A 17378-nucleotide genomic window follows, 5' to 3' on the forward strand; every position below is an offset into this window, starting at 1 on the left:
AATTATTGTAAATTAATTTTACGTATTCTAACTTTTGTTAAAATACATGAATTTTTGTTTATGGAAAGCTCCTACCATTTTTTTTAGGCAATATCCTTTCTGAATAAAAAAATGTACAAGTAAAAAAATTGTTTCACTTAAAAAATTTAAATGAAGCATAAATGAACCACGTAATTAAATTCACGAGTTAAGATATTGGAGTCAAGATTTTACTAAAGTACTTGCATTTTTAAAAAAGACCAATTGAATTCCTAAATTAGTGTTTATAAACTGCCCCTGCATAAAAATGTCCCGTGTCAAGAAATAAAATTGGCAAAAATGTGCGTTAAAAAACCGGAAATTCTTACCAAAAAAAAAGCGACCAAATCGTACGAATCTTACCGTATATTCTTATCCCTCCGTACGCACCTTGCATACCGTCCCGAAATCGAATTATAAATTCCACGGAACCTCGCGTCCCGAGATTCCCACAGTTTTAAGCTTTTCTGACATTAAAAAAAAAAGTTGTGTCGAACGTGAGATCACGAAGAAAGGATCGGTGTGCCAACGAACGATGAGTCACGATTGTTCGATCGGATCGAAGCAAGAAATCGTGTTACTATGCCTCACGGTCGCCGGGAACGTGTTCCTGAATCGAAAGAAGAGAAGCAACGTGCTGTCGTGCAACTTGATATTATATCGCCAGTCATTTGGCCTTCTCAATGGAAGCACGCATAATGATGGAATTTATTAGCTCGATGAAAGAACGGTGGCGATGAAAGAAGCTTAGACGAGGATCAACTTCAAGTCGATTCAAATTGTTTGGTCAGGGGGTTGATCAATCGCTTCTTTATCGACACTCATTTGTATACACTCATTGTACTCATTGGTGTACATTTAACAAGAATATTGACAGTTACAAACACAGTTTGTTTATCATAGGAAATACTGTGTAGAATTATTTACTTATTCACTGTATGAAAGAATATATTTATTGGTTAGTAAAATTTGATACGCTGCTATGTACATCAGTTGCATAATAGACGTCAATTGTAGAATAGACTTTTATTGTTTTGCTGAGTAATTATAATACTTCATATGTCACAACCTTGTCCACTTAAACACTTAATCGTAATTCAACCCTCAACAGTAATCCTTAAGATTGAAATACTAATCTAAGAACCTAACCTAACCATAAATCTTAACCCTTAAACATCACCCTCTAATAAATTTCAAAATTAAATCCTTAACATACTTAAATAAACTGAAATTACAAATATAAATTCTTGTATAATTTCCAACGATTCCATTAGTAACCCAAAAAAAATATTTCAGGATCACAGGCCCAGAAGCAGCAGCAAGAGGATCCTTGCCAAACAAAGTCCAGAGTCGTCGGCGACATAGAATACTGCGATCGTTACTGGGAATGCGTCAACGGACGTCCAGAATTGTTCGACTGTCCAAATGGTTTGGTATTCGCTGGGAAACATCGAGGCGTAACCGAGGGTTGCGACTACCCCTGGAGAGCGAACTACTGCGACGGAAAACGTCAGGCGAATCCACCTATCCCGGCTGATCATTGCGATTGGTTATATGGAATTTTTGGTCATGAGACTTCTTGCACGAGGTATTGGACCTGCTGGAACGGTACCGCTACTGAACAACTTTGCATCGGTGGACTTTTGTATAATGAGAGGGCAAGGTCTTGTGATTGGCCGGAAAACGTCGAGGGATGCCAGAAACATCGTGAGTAATGATTTTGATAAAAACTGTAAGCTTGATGAGCGAGTAGAATGAAATATTTTGTAGAAGTATAGTAAGAATGTTAAAAATGTTATAAATTATTTGTGATGGAATGTTGTTTGTGTGTTGACAAATATGGAGTTAGTTGTTTTAAATAGTTTGTTATGTTAGCATTAATGAAGTGAGATGTTTATTAATAAATTTGATTAATCATTGATTATAAGGAGTGTTACTAGCAATTTACTGTATCATCATACATTGAGCAATTTATTAATAGTTTGCTGAATTACAATTAACAGATTGAACTATTAGTAAAGAATTTGCTATATCTTCATACATTGAACAATTTATTAACAGTTTGCTGAATTACAATTAACAAATTGAATTATTAACTAAGAATTTGCTATATCTTCATACATTGAGCAATTTATTAATCGTTTGCTGAATCACAATTAACAGATTGAACTATTAGTTAACAATTTGCTATATCATTATACATTGAACAATTTATTAACAGTTTGCTGAATTACAATTAACAGATTGAATTATTAACTAAGAATTTGCTATATCATCATACATTGAGCAATTTATTAATAGTTTGCTGAATCACAATTAACAGATTGAACTATTAGTTAAGAATTTGCTATATCATCATACATTGAACAATTTATTAACAGTTTGCTGAATTACAATTAACAAATTGAATTATTAACTAAGAATTTGCTGTATCATCATACATTGAACAATTTATTAACAGTTTGCTGAATTACAATTAACAGATTGAACTATTAGTTAAGAATTTGCTATATCTTCATACATTGAACAATTTATTAACAGTTTGCTGAATTACAATTAACAAATTGAATTATTAACTAAGAATTTGCTGTATCATCATACATTGAACAATTTATTAACAGTTTGCTAAATTACCATTAACAGATTGAACTATTAACTAAGAATTTGCTATATCTTCATACATTGAACAATTTATTAACAGTTTACTGAATTACAATTAACAGATTGAACTATTAGTTAAGAATTTACTATATCATCGTACATTGAACAATTTATTAACAGTTTGCTAAATTACAATTAACAGATTGAACTATTACCTAAGAATTTGCTATATCATCATTAACAAATTGAACTGTTAACTATATACTGTATCATCATTAACAAATTGAACTATTTAAGAACTTGCAATATCACCTCTAAGAAATTGTTTACTAAAAAATAATTATTTACTAAAAATCTGCTAAATCATCACATAAACTTGCTTATCTACTACATCATCTCAAAGCTACTAACAATTCACCACATCACCAGTAACATATTTTAATTTTGTTACATCTTTTGTTAATTTTGTCACACTCTTTCACAAATTGCGACCCGAGAATTTCCTATTTAAGCATTCCTCCATTTCGAAGAAGCAGTTTCATCTCGTGTTTCGCAAAACACCGTAGCAAAGTTCGCGATCATTCTCACTTTCGAAAGTGGCCATACAAGAAAAACGCACACACGTGTGTCCTTTCTTTCCTTGCTCGAGGCGTTGCTCGAAGTCACTGCCCTCCGCAGAGAAAAAGAGGCGAGTTAATTAACATTCAGAGTAAGTCGCCGTAAGCTTTCTGCTCGCTTGACAATTTGACGCGTCAAAATTTCATTTCGTGATTTGATTTCATTTTTCAAAATTTCATCGTGAAACGATCTCTCAATGAAAGAAGTGTAAATTTGGCTGATGAAACGTAGTTTAAACGTCGAGTGTTAAATTGTAAATTCTTATGTGAAAGCTATTGTAAATATTTTGTAATTTCATGTAAGAATTTTGTAACTGTCTATAAGCACAAATTATGGCTCCAGAAATTATGGCTCCAGAATATTCTTGGAATAGGAACTTTCTTTGGAGGATGTTGACCTCCATTTTGTAGAACCACGTTACGTAACACCATACGTTTATCACGTGATTTTTATGAACAGTAATCACCTTGCACATCTATTCATGCGAATACTGTTTTTTGTTGTACTTTGTACCAAGGTTAACTGCAATATTATGTTCCATTGAGTTGCTGCCACTTCCTGAAAATTTGCTGGGCAATCCAGGTTATTTGTTTACTTTAATGCAGCACAAAATATCATATAGTCATTATTGCATTATAATTCATATAGAAGGGTATGCAACACAAAATGTATTAGCATTGCAATTGTTAAGATAGGTTCAATTATATCTTCCAACTTACTATTTCACTTATACACATAATTAGGAATTTGCAAAATTTTCTGATAGAAATTCTCAAGGTTTAAACTACTATACTTTGCTAGGACACTTTTGCTAATTATTAAAGTGCTACAACTTCTTGAGATAACCTTGTTATTCTTTAAACTGCTATCACCTCTTGAAACACCCTTGTTAATCATTAAACTGCTCTAACCTCTTGGGACACCCTTGTTAATCTTTACATTGAGGCTTCTGAAAAACTTTGTGGAGCTTAAAAATTACTTTTGATGAGCTAAATCACTATCAAATTGAACATTAAAGCTTCGCAATAATTATCAGAAAGCTAACACATAGTTTTCACTGCCATTTTAATTCATTTTAAAAATAACCTCTCTTCATCTTCAAACGCTGAACCTTCATTTGATTATGCATCACAACTAATCTGTTAAAGACATGTTTCATATATCACCATCTACAGCTATATCACATATAAAACTACACAATAAAATTATATATAAAGCTACATTATTTTGTATACATAACATTGCTTCATCAATAACTCTTCATCTCCATCTTCAAAATTTCCAATATTTGTTCTCAAATATTTCTAAAGGTTATCTTAAAACAACTTGTAACTTTCTCATTACAAAACGATTCACCAATCCGTAATTTAATCTTTCAACAGCACTCTGCAACGACGACGCGAACGGAAATGTGCCCCTGGGCAAGTCTTGCAACCGTTACTGGCAATGTCAAGGTGGATACCCAAGATTACAGAGATGTCCAGCGATGTTGGTCTTCGACAGAAGGTCGTTGAGGTGCGTTGTTCCACCCACGGAAGACTGCGACGTACCTACGACACCACCGAACCTAGAGGGTGATCTTCCGGAAGGAAGGAACGAACAAGAACCGGAAGAAGAGAATCTTCCTCCTGGTGTTCCACCTCTGCCTGCTGGTGCACTGCCTATTCCTCTTCGAGCTCGTTCCAGAAATTAAATTATAATAAGGAATTCTTTTGTGGGACCTTAAGTCGAGTTTCTACGTGTGCAAAGATAATGTGTTGCTATTAGCAAGATGATAGATATTTTTTTAGTGTGACGTTGGGTTGGATTTTAAGAGAAAATTAAGGGAAAAATTGAAGTTAGATGACTGTTTTTGGTAACTTGAAGTTAGATGACTGTTTTTGATAAGTTGAAGTTAGATGACTGTTGAGGTTATGACTTGTTGAGTTCATTTTGATTGATTTTATATGGAAATTCATATTCAAGTTTTGAGATATAACCTCAAATATAGAGGTGCATTTTAACATGAAGATATATATTGAAACTTAATATAGAAATTCAATATTTAAATTTAAAATAGAAGTTCAGTATATAAGTGCAAGATAGAAATTCAAGTTTAAACATAAAATAAAACTTCAAAATTTAATTTAGAAATAGAAATTCAATATATAAATTTGAAACAAAAATTCAATATTTAAATTTGAGATAAAAATTGAATATATATATTTGAAACAAAAATTGAATATTTAAATTTGATACAAAAATTGAATATTTAAATTTGAAACAAAAATACAATATATAAATGCAAAACAAAAATTCAAGTTTAAACATAAAATAAAACTTCAAGATTCAATTTTGAAATAGTAGTTCAATATTTAAATTTGAAATAGAAATTCAATATATAAATTTGAAACAAAAATGGAATATTTAAATTTGATACAAAAATTCAATATTTAAATTTGAAACAAAAATACAATATATAAATGCAGAACAAAAATTCAAGTTTAAACATAAAATAAAACTTCAAGATTCAATTTTGAAATAGTAGTTCAATATTTAAACTTGAAATAGAAATTCAATATATAAATTTGAAACAAAAATGGAATATTTAAATTTGAAACAAAAATTCAATATTTAAACTTGAAACAAAAATACAATATATAAATGCAGAACAAAAATTCAAGTTTAAACATAAAATAAAACTTCAAGATTCAATTTTGAAATAGTAGTTCAATATTTAAACTTGAAATAGAAATTCAATATATAAATTTGATACAAAAATTCAATATTTAAATTTGAAACAAAAATACAATATATAAATGCAAAACAAAAATTCAAGTTTAAACATAAAATAAAACTTCAAGATTCAATTTTGAAATAGTAGTTCAATATTTAAATTTGAAATAGAAATTTAATATATAAATTTGAAACAAAAATTCAATATTCAAATTTGAAAAAGAAAATAGAATGTATAAATACAAGATAGAAATTCAAGTTTAAACATAAAATAGAACTTCAAGGTTTAATTTGGAAATAGAAATTCAATATATAAATTTGAAACAAAAATTCAATATTTAAACTTGAAACAAAAATACAATATATAAATGCAGAACAAAAATTCAAGTTTAAACATAAAATAAAACTTCAAGATTCAATTTTGAAATAGTAGTTCAATATTTAAACTTGAAATAGAAATTCAATATATAAATTTGATACAAAAATTCAATATTTAAATTTGAAACAAAAATACAATATATAAATGCAAAACAAAAATTCAAGTTTAAACATAAAATAAAACTTCAAGATTCAATTTTGAAATAGTAGTTCAATATTTAAATTTGAAATAGAAATTTAATATATAAATTTGAAACAAAAATTCAATATTCAAATTTGAAAAAGAAAATAGAATGTATAAATACAAGATAGAAATTCAAGTTTAAACATAAAATAGAACTTCAAGGTTTAATTTGGAAATAGAAATTCAATATATAAATTTGAAACAAAAATTCAATATTTAAATTTGATACAAAAATTCAATATTTAAACTTGAAACAAAAATACAATATATAAATGCAAAACAAGAATCCAACTTTAAATTTGAACATTAAATATAGCATACGTAGTAACACAACTTAAGAGTCATCCACAAAGAACGCTTCAAAACTTCTTTCAAAACCGCCATATTGGCTTTAAAAAAAAATTCACCGATACAAATCGGTAGCTCTCGAAACGAGAGCACTCTTGTTAAATTCTACGTTTTATGTATATTCACCGCTTCTAGAATACGTTCTGTTACGTTTCACCGGAAGTAACAGTTTTCTTCTGTCCTTTCTCGTCGACGCTTATCGTCACCTTTTCTGCACGTACTTTTAAGTTAAACGATGTATGTAATATCGTAAGGTACACATTTTGATTGTATCCCCCTTTAATCGTTAAGCTCTCACCGACCGTTCTTTTATCATTTTATTTGTTTATTTAGTCAAAGTGTAAATATTCCTCGTAGCCATTCTCACCGTCTTCTCGCGTTAATCATAGGTAAGTCGATCAGAAACACCTGTACGAATGTAGACACGTTGGAATAAAGTATACGTTGTATATTTTTTGTACGCATGTCCACATTTTTTATTCGAAATACTGATTGTACATATTTCTTTCTTTTTTCTTTATTCAAAATGGTAACTAAGTTTACACGGAGAAATAAATTTTTAATAATTACAGAGATCTATTTTTTCTTTCGGAGCTAATTTTTTATGGTTAAAAATCAAATAAATTACTACTTCGTGTTGTTTTACATAAATAAACTGATAGTTTGAGAGAATGAATCGAATGTTAACAAATTTCAAGGTTCCTGGTTGATGCAATTCACTGCTTCTAAATAATTTAGAGGTTATTGGCACTGAAACAGAAAAGAATACTGTTTGTATTGTGTTTATGGAATGCGAATAGAATGTTTGATTCATAGGTTTACCAGTGAGGCAGTTCATCACGGTCCATACAGCTCAGAGATACGGAATCGAAAAGCTTGTCCTCTCCGCAGGTTAACAGTCGTGGATGTCCGTCGACGCAGGTAATTAATCTTCCGCAATCACCGGGTACTGGGAATCTGTAAAATGGACATTTGTTAGTACTTCATTCATTAATCTTTTAGGGCTGCTCTTATATTATATGCAAATTTAGTATTTTGGAGAATTTGAGAATTTGGAAGTTTGGGAATTTGGGAATATGTGGATTTGGGGAGGTAGGAATTGGGAGGGTTGAGAATTTGGTAGCTTGGAAATTTGGGAATATGTAGATTTGGGGATTTAGGAATTCGGGAAATTGGGAATTTGGGGAGTTGAGAATTGGGGGCTTGGAAATGGAAATATGGAATTTGGGGAGTTTGGAATTTGGGGGATTTGGAATTTGGGAAATTTGGAATTTGGGGAGTTTGGAATTTGGGGGATTTGGAATTTGGGAAATTTGGAATTTGGGGAGTTTGGAATTTGGGGGATTTGGAATTTGGGAAATTTGGAATTTGGGGAGTTTGGAATTTGGGGAGTTTGGAATTTGGGGGATTTGGAATTTGAGAAATTTGGAGTTTGGGGAGTTTGGAATTTGGGAAATTTGGAATTTGGGGGATTTGGAATTTGGGAAATTTGGAATTTGGGGAGTTTGGAATTTGTGGGATTTGGAATTTGGGAAATTTGGAATTTGGGAGATTTGGAATTTGGGAAATTTGGAGTTTGGGGAGTTTGGAATTTGGGGGATTTGGAATTTGGCAAATTTGGAATTTGGGGCGTTCGGAATTTGGAAAATTTGGAATTTGTGGAGTTTGGAATTTGGGAGATTTGGAATTTGGGGGATTTGGAATTTGGGAAATTTGGAATTTGGGGGATTTGGAATTTGGGAAATTTGGAATTTGGGGGATTTGGAATTTGGGAAATTTGGAATTTGTGGAGTTTGGAATTTGGTGGATTTGGAATTCGGGGAATTTAGAATTTGGGAAAATTGGAATCTGGGAAATTTGGAACTAGGGAAATTTGAAATTTGCAAAATTTAGAATCTAGGCAATTTGAAATTTGGAAAATTTGCTCAAACTAGCACTTAAACACAATTATCCTCAACAAAACCTTTACTCCACCATAAATAAAACTTCCCCACAAATTTTATTACACCCTAATAACCGTGTTTTGATCACCGCTATATCAAAGGCAACCATTTATTTATAGCTGCTCTCAAGAGTAATTTCATGTCCGGTTCTCATCGCGATTGTAATGTAAATAAAAAGGAGAACACGGTGCATTTGTTAACAGAGCTGATGGTAAAACAAAATAATCGTAAAACACGTGTCTTCTCTCAGCGGGCGGTGAAACCCTCCGATATCCGGAGCTGGACCGGTTTTTAATTTGTGTGCAGAGTAAACGCGAATTCACGTAGTATTTAACTTCTTCATTTATTTTCGAAAGAGACCCATGCAATATTTTCTTTTTAGATGAATCTCCGGTGTTATTTGAGAAGGATATCCTGTTTTCGTGGGGTATTTTATTTGCAGTCCTTTTTAAGCGGGTATCCATTACCCTCTTATTTTATTATCTCAAGTTTTGTTTTGTGATTTTTTGTGGGACATTTGAGATAACTTTGTTAGGTCGGTTACTTAAATGATTATTTAAAATATGCATTGATTATTAGATGCATTGATTAGACAAAAGAAATTTACTATTTATTTACTTGTTATTTAATATTGATAATGAGGATCATTGAGTCACTCATGTTTATAATCTTTTTAATAATTTTTACTCGGTGTTAGAAATTTTATTTTTTTTATTTTGATTTGTACTATCATATTTGATTCACCATTATTATTAATTAGATACTTCTTTGTGTATTTAGAGTTTTTACAAACGTTCATAAGCACTTCGAGACTTGAAAAGTAAAAACATGAGAAACTGCTAGTGTCACATCTTAAAAAAATTCCCATATTCATTAAACAGTTACAATTATAACTATTACAGTTACAGTTAATAATTACAATTCTTCATAGGCCTAAGTAACAAATTTGTACACATTTTGTCAATAAATAATTTTGCTAAACTTAAAGAATTATTGTAAAAAATAATTCTCTAACCTTGACACTTACAGCAGACTACTCTTGCTTTAAAAAATTCCATTCTTAATTTAAACTTGATAAACAATATTTATGCAACATCGATAATACACCAAGATTGTTTATTAAACAGTCTAAGACCTGTCTATACCATAAATACGTTTTTAATGAATTACCTATTGCAAAAATAAAAATAAATTTTGTACATACCTGGGATATGGCCAGAATTTGGCAGCAGCGCCGTGAGAGGGCGCCTTGTGAGGGCACTTGAATCCAACTATTTCCTCCGGGTTGCAATAGGGCAATAATTGATCAGGCCACACACAGGTGTGACTCTTCGGTTCGTATACTAATCCTGCATCGCAATGTGTTTCTTCAGGATGTCCATGAACGCATTTGATATAAGTCGTGCTGCACGAATCGCTGATGGGGTACAATCCGAACTGGAATTCGCAGCCGGGGGTGCTGTGTGGGGTCACTGAAAATTATTTCCATAAAAGAATATTTCTCATTTAAAAGATACAGAACAATATTCTTATCATATTTCAAGCAAGATTTTACATTATTTATTTACTTATTGATATGAAGTTTAAACGAAACATTACTGAATACTTGAAATAAAATATTAATAAAATTGAATAATTCTTTTGCAGAATAGTAAATATTTTTGTGAACTATGTATGTATGTATATATTTAAACTTGTATATTTTAATATTTTTTTCTTATGAGGAATAATATGAAGTTTGAATGAAAAGTTGCTAAATATTTTAAATAAAATATTCTTCTGCAGAATAGTAAATATATGAACTATGTATTTTCGCATTTTTGAACTTGTGTATTCTAATGTTTTTTTCTAACGAGCAATAAATAAGTAAAATATTTTCACATCTAATGGAGAAGGTATTTAACCTTGCAGGTGTAAATAGAACCGCGATATTTTCTTCCTAGATTTCATGGTCGACAAGCTTACAGAAGTTGAATGTTATTTGCAGACGTAAATTGTAATGTACGTAACCATTGTTCAGGTTAGGTTAGCTTTTAAAACAGTGTTCGACGAAATATTTAACCTATCATTATTTGAATTTTGTATTCGTCAAAATACCACTGATTTTCAAGTAACTCGAAGAAGAAATAACAGACTACCATCATTTGATAATAAAAAAATATGTAACAATATTTTGTTATATTTTATAGACAATTACTTTACAAACAAGACAAGCGAATTTATGGAATAAGTTGTCTGATTTACATCGCTGTTAAAAAGCAAACGAGCAACAGAGAACACATCGTTGTAATTGATGTAATTTGTGGCAAGTCTTCATGATGGATGACAGTGACGTGACCTACTAAAGCACGGTAAATGTTACCGAAATTACTTTGCCGTGCAACTTTTACTTTCTTGCACGAATTGTTACGTATGCCCAGCAGAAATTTTATCTTCTTTTTCACCCTTTGAAGTTTGGCAACAACGAAAAGAAGCTGCCAATATTGATTTTTGCTAATCGTTTTTAAGGAATGGTTTAAGATATCATTATAATCTTTCTATTTTATTATACAACTTTCTGCATCTAAATTTTTAGTATTAGTCAAAGTTATTTGGAAATTAAAAATTAATTAAATTGTGCTTTAGTTACAAATTAGTTTAGCTTTACTTAAAATTATTTTTTAGCTGCAACTTCTGAATCAGAAATTAGTTAAAGCATGCTTTAGATACAAATTAGTTTAACTTTAGTTAAAATTAATTTTTAGTTGCAATTTCTGAATCAGAAATTAGTTTAGCTTTAGTTAAAATTATTTTTAGCTTCAACTTCTGAATCAGAAATTAGTTAAAGCATGCTTTAGATACAAATTAGTTTAACTTTAGTGAAAATTAATTTTTAGTTGCATTTTCTGAATCAGAAATTAGTTTAGCCTTAGTTAAAATTATTTTTTAGCTTCAACTTCTGAATCAGAAATTAGTTAAAGTATACTTTAGATACAAATTAGTTTAACTTTAGTTAAAATTAATTTTTAGTTGCAATTTCTGAATCAGAAATTAGTTTAGCTTTAGTTAAAATTATTTTTTAGTTACAATTTAGTTTAGTTGTAGCTAAATTTTCATATATTATTCAGGTTTAGTTGCTTGAAATAACTGGATTAAATTAAGCTCCATTGTATTAAAATTTAACATAATATTTGATGTTAATAATACTTTCATAAAATTAATAATATTTGACAATATATTATTATGTTAAAATATTACTTGTTTTATATTACTACTCATAACCTTTTGTTTCTCTCAAATAACAAAGAAAATAATTTGCAATAAACGTCTATAATTGCATCAGTCTGCGCCATTACCAAAATGGCTATTAGAAAATGGCCGCCACACAATTTCAAACTCCAACAATAATTTATATAAACTTATCAGTTTTGTATTATTATACAAAGTAACAAGTGTTGCTATTTCTACAGATTATAAGTACATATTTTTTGGAATGTCGTGTATTTAATATTTACTATAACCATTTCGCAATACGTACATATATGTACGTGACATCGATAGGAATAATCGAGGGCGTAAGGTGATATACAATACTTACGGTCAGCCTTGCGATCTCCGCAATTAACAGCCCAATAATAGTTGCAGTGTTGGTACACAGATCCGTGACCGTCAAAAAGTAGTCCATTCTCGCAGTATTCGAGGGTCAGGGTGCCATTTGTGCAGAGGAAGTATGCGTTGCAGCTTTCAGGGTGGGGGTACGCGTGGATCCCATATGGGTCGGGGCAGGGTGGTGCACCCAGAAGAGTAGTTCCTTCGACTGTTTAACAAAAAGAAGTACTTCAATTATTATATCAAGGCTATTCAAATACCCTAATATAAATTTACTAAATAAACTTCAACGATGACTCTAAAAAACCTGTAACCTATATACAAATAGAAATTAAAAAATTAAACATTGAATCATTACAAAATTATACTATTGTCACATTATTACAGATGTTACAGAAAAAAAGAACAAAAGTATAGAGTAGATCTCGTCTACAAATTAAATCTGTGATCTAATGAACTCAATCTAAAAAAAATCTCCTTCAAAAGTGAATTAACTTGACAATATCAGTAAACTATAAAATCTCTCAGAGCTATCAGCGATCGATGTCAAAGTACCATTCACAAACTCACCAATCTCGCTGCGCAGAAACGTGGCTCATAAATTCTGGCGATAGAACGACGCAATAAAAAACAATTAAAATTCACAATAGCGAAGGATAAAACGATTAACAAAACCAGTTAAAGATGCAGTTTCTGAAGCGAGAGGAAATGACGAAGTTTCACGATTTAAATTCCCACGTCGATTCATCGAGGCGAGTCACGTAGCGACGATATTCGTGCATCGTCGAGTGGAAAGTCTACGCTTCTTTTTACGTTGAAGAAATGCTGGATGGAATGCCGCAAATCGTCGACGATTTCGAGCTAATTGATCGCGCGAGGATTTCTAACCGATAGTCAAAATAGAAAGGATATGAGGACGAGGAGCAATCCTGTCGCTGGTGGAAGGAGAAACTCGAATATCCTTAACGATATATCGTGCGGGTCTAAGTTAATGTTATCAATGCTGAAAGAGAAAGGAAAGAACGTGATCATCTATCACTTGGAACTGTAGCAAGGCGAGAAACATTCGGTATTATGTTAGCACGTGTAACTTTCAACTTTTAGGGTGGTGGATTGGAAGATTGGTGGATTTTTGGATTGGTGGATTTTTAGAGTGGTGGATTTTTAGATTGGAAGATTTTTGGATTGGTGAATTTTTAGATTGGTGGATTTTTAGATTGATGTATTTTTAGATTGGTGGATTTTTAGATTGGTGGATTTTTAGATTGAAGGATTTTTAGATTGGTGGATTTTTAGATTGGTGGATTTTTAGATTGGTGGATTTTTAGGTTGGAAGATTTTTAGATTGATGGATTTTTAGATTGGTGGATTTTTAGATAGGTGGATTTTTAGATTGATGGATTTTTAGATTGGTGGATTTTTAAATAGGTGGATTTTTAGATTGATGGATTTTTAGATTAGTGGATTTTTGAATTGGTGGATTTTTAGATTAGTGGATTTTTAGATTGGTAGATTTTTAGATTCCAAAGTTCCTAGATCCTCAGATTTCTATATCCCTAGATTCCTAGATCCTCAGATTCCTAAACCCCTAGATTCCTAGATGCTCAGATTTCTAGATCCCAAGATTCCCAGATCCTCAGATTCCTAAACTCCCAGATTCCTAGATCCCTGAATTCCCAACTCTTTAAATCTCTAGATTCCCTAAATTCCTTAGATTTCTGGACTCTCAGACTCCTAGGTCCCCAGTTTCCTTGATCCTTAATTTCCAGGATTACTGGATGTCCTGATACCTACATCTCTAGATCCACATATTTCGTTCTCAGGACCACTAGATTACTAGACTTCTAAATTCTTACATTGCTAGGTTCCTATATTCCTTCCACATCTTCAGATTTCTTGATTTATAGCTCTCCATATTTCTTGATTTCTAAATTTCTAGATTTCTAGGTTTCTACATCTGTGGTTTCTAGATTTCTACGTTTCTGGGTTTCTAGATCTCGATTTCTCAGATCTCCAAATCCGTAGATAAATCTCTTGTACTTTGATCCTCATATTCATCTCAATGTACCACATGTTCATATGTTCTCTTTCTACGTTTATTAATCCCTAAATACCTACCTCTCTGATAGCTCCAAATTCATATAAACTTAGCTCCCTATTATAGATAGACAAATTCTCACCTAGACTGTATTCCTAAATACTTATCAGTATTATAGAAAGTCAAATCTTAAGATCCTCAATCTCGATTGTAGATAAACAGATCCCTAAGTAGATAAATCCTCAGATAGATCCATAGACATCTCTAACTATGCAGATCCTTAGCTCTAATCATAGATGAACCCTCAATAGATTCCATATAGAATACTACCATCTAATAGTAGATCCTCACATAGATTCCCAGATACTCCAACACCCTGGATCCTCCAACAAGATTCTCAATATCGGTAAAATCTAAAGAGCACAACCAGCAACATCAAAGATAAACGATCAATAGTTAAATACCATCGATGTACCCGGATAGCACAGATCACCCGCAACCATAAATTACCACCACCTAGAAAGCACTCTGACGACACGATCCAACACGGAAAAATAGAAGAGGAGGAAGACGCGGGAAAAGGGACAAAGAGTCTACGAGACAGCGCGCATGAATAATGCAACCCGATCAGATGGTAGCCAGCGATAAACGAATTTGAAAATAATAGACGGAGGCGTGAACGGCAGACAAGCTCCGCCATTATATCATAGACCACGTAACCATATGGCGAGAGGATCACGTTGGCGGGCTCAGTGAAAGCTATTGAAATCCTACGACTGTCGTAACACGAGGGAACGAACGGTACCAGATGCAGCGACGCCTGCGGGGATGCAACCTGGAGAACGGCCGATGCACCTGACGCATCGTCGGATGCTGAACCCTGAAGAGGATCGAACCGTACCGGTTCACCAAACGCGACCTTCCTGAATGAACGCCGATCGCCGCAGAAACACTTACCGGAGAGCAAAAAAACCGCCAGGGCCAATAGGGTCACGATCCTCGGGTGGCTCATTGCTGCTCTCGGCTCGGTCTAATCCTCCACGGGTTGACTCTGACTACTGACACTTAGTTATCGACCTCGGGACAACAACTTCTCCCTTCACTTGCTTTGTACGCTTGCTCGACCGTTTCGGTACCCCACCAGATCGGTCCCCGCGGTTTCTTACCGCGATCGTGCGGCTTCGGTTTAACGGCGAGTGCAGCCGAGCGAACGATTCTCGGCCGGATTTCTTTTCGCGCGCTTTGCCCGAAAATACGGGAACAGCTGGACATCAAGATGGTGCTGGGGTTCGATGGTAGATGGCGAACGATGGATTCATTTGCTTTCTATATATTTAGGTAGCTTTGTGTCTACGTTTAGGTCTACCTATGAACTTTTTATGAAGTGATTTGGAGGTTCACATGTGCATTTGTGTATCAAGGTTTTCTACCCACATGTAGGCACCTGTGTGTGTTGTAGATCACATGTGGACCTGGAGATAATAACGTACAAATCTATGTTTGTCTATGTAATTACATTCTTCTACCTGTCACTGTGATTATTTCTATATTTACATCAGCCATTACACCCCTAGCTATGTTGCTTACATATAAGTTACTTAACTTTACCTTCGTATCAACGTTCACTTGAGTATCCAGGTGTTGATTGAGTATCTAGGTCCATTTATGTCTAGGTCTATTTTGATCTGATATGATTGCATCTATTCTTGTCTAGGTAATTACATTCACTGTCTAGAATTATTTATGTGTCTTACATTTATGTGTCTACATGGATGTAAGAGGTTAGGGTGAGTCTGACGTCCTTAAGCTACTAGCTGTCCCTCTAAAATGGGACGTAACCCCTGAAAATATAAACTAGCACTCCAAAATAAGGTCTGATCATTCAGAATGTGACCCAACATCCTCAAAATTGAAACTAGCTTCTCTATAATGAAAATCAGTCACGAAATTATTATTTGAGTCTTCTGATCTTATTGGAAGATCAAGAGGATCAAACAAATTATTGAAAAGATCATAAAGAGCATTTATCGTCTCACAAAATCATGTCTCAACTGAAATAGACATATGGACCAAACTCATCCTTACTGAGTTCGAACGAAATGTAATTGTTATGAATCTTTAATGTAAGTCAGTAATTAAGAATGTACATTATATTAAAATAAAGTGACAATGAATATTGAACATCTGTAGTAAAGTTATTGAACCTAACCCATCCCAGACAAATAGTCTATAGTACCTAATTTCCTTCAAGTCTCCTAATTCGTGTAACTAATAATAATGGAGGCATCTAAGTACCTTCGTGTGGTACCTAAGTGTCCATACCTAAGGTAAGGTCTACACCTAAGTGTCCATACCTAAGGTAACATCCACACCTAAGTGTGCCATATCTAAGGTAAGGTCCACACCTAAGTGTCCATACCTAACGTAAAGTCCACACCTAAATGTCCATACCTAAGGTAAGGTCCACACCTAAGTGTCCATACCTAAGATAAAGTCCATACCTAAGTGTCCATACCTAAGGTAAGGTCTACGCCTAAGTGTCCATACCTAAGATAAAGTCCACGCCTAAGTGTCCATACCTAAGGTAACATCCACACCTAAGTGTGCCATATCTAAGGTAAAGTCTACACCTAAGTGTCCATACCTAAAGTAAGGTCCACACCTAAGTGTCCATACCTAAGATAAAGTCCACGCCTAAGTGTCCATACCTAAGGTAAGTTCCACACCTAAGTGTACCATGCCTAACGTGCACCTAGTCCAGTTTACCTAATTCTACTTATATATTAAGACATACGTATACATATATACATGCGTTTCTGTATGTAGATATATGAATAGATAAATTTCGTAGCAGTCGATATAGCATATAACGTGAAGAACGATTACCCCCTCAGGGTCTTAGCTGGTCTTACGCAACAGCTATCGCTACCTCGAGCCCGAAGGGGGA

The 17378-nt window shown here is 32.9% G+C and overlaps 2 protein-coding genes across 2 annotated transcripts in view; one reads left to right on the forward strand and one right to left on the reverse strand.

Annotated features, from left to right (window-relative positions):
• LOC100879603 (peritrophin-1) overlaps positions 1–7322 on the forward strand; it is a 21831-nt gene extending 14509 nt beyond the window's left edge. The window contains exons 2-3 of the mRNA XM_012291173.2: positions 1315–1725; positions 4620–7322. Coding sequence (XP_012146563.2) covers positions 1315–1725; positions 4620–4930 — 722 coding nt within the window. The 3' untranslated portion in view covers positions 4931–7322. The remainder of the gene's footprint in view (positions 1–1314; positions 1726–4619) is intronic.
• Positions 7307–15548, reverse strand: Cpap3-d (cuticular protein analogous to peritrophins 3-D). The gene is made up of 5 exons (XM_003705761.3): positions 15389–15548; positions 12383–12601; positions 10010–10277; positions 7685–7819; positions 7307–7612 (listed from the first exon to the last, which is right to left on the reverse strand). Exons 1-5 carry the CDS (start codon positions 15441–15443, stop codon positions 7597–7599), a joined length of 693 nt encoding a protein of 230 aa, XP_003705809.1. The 5' UTR covers positions 15444–15548; the 3' UTR covers positions 7307–7596.
• Between the last annotated feature and the right edge of the window lie 1830 nt (positions 15549–17378).

This window comes from Megachile rotundata, chromosome 4 (genome assembly GCF_050947335.1).
Source record: "Megachile rotundata isolate GNS110a chromosome 4, iyMegRotu1, whole genome shotgun sequence".
NCBI lineage: Eukaryota > Metazoa > Arthropoda > Insecta > Hymenoptera > Megachilidae > Megachile > Megachile rotundata.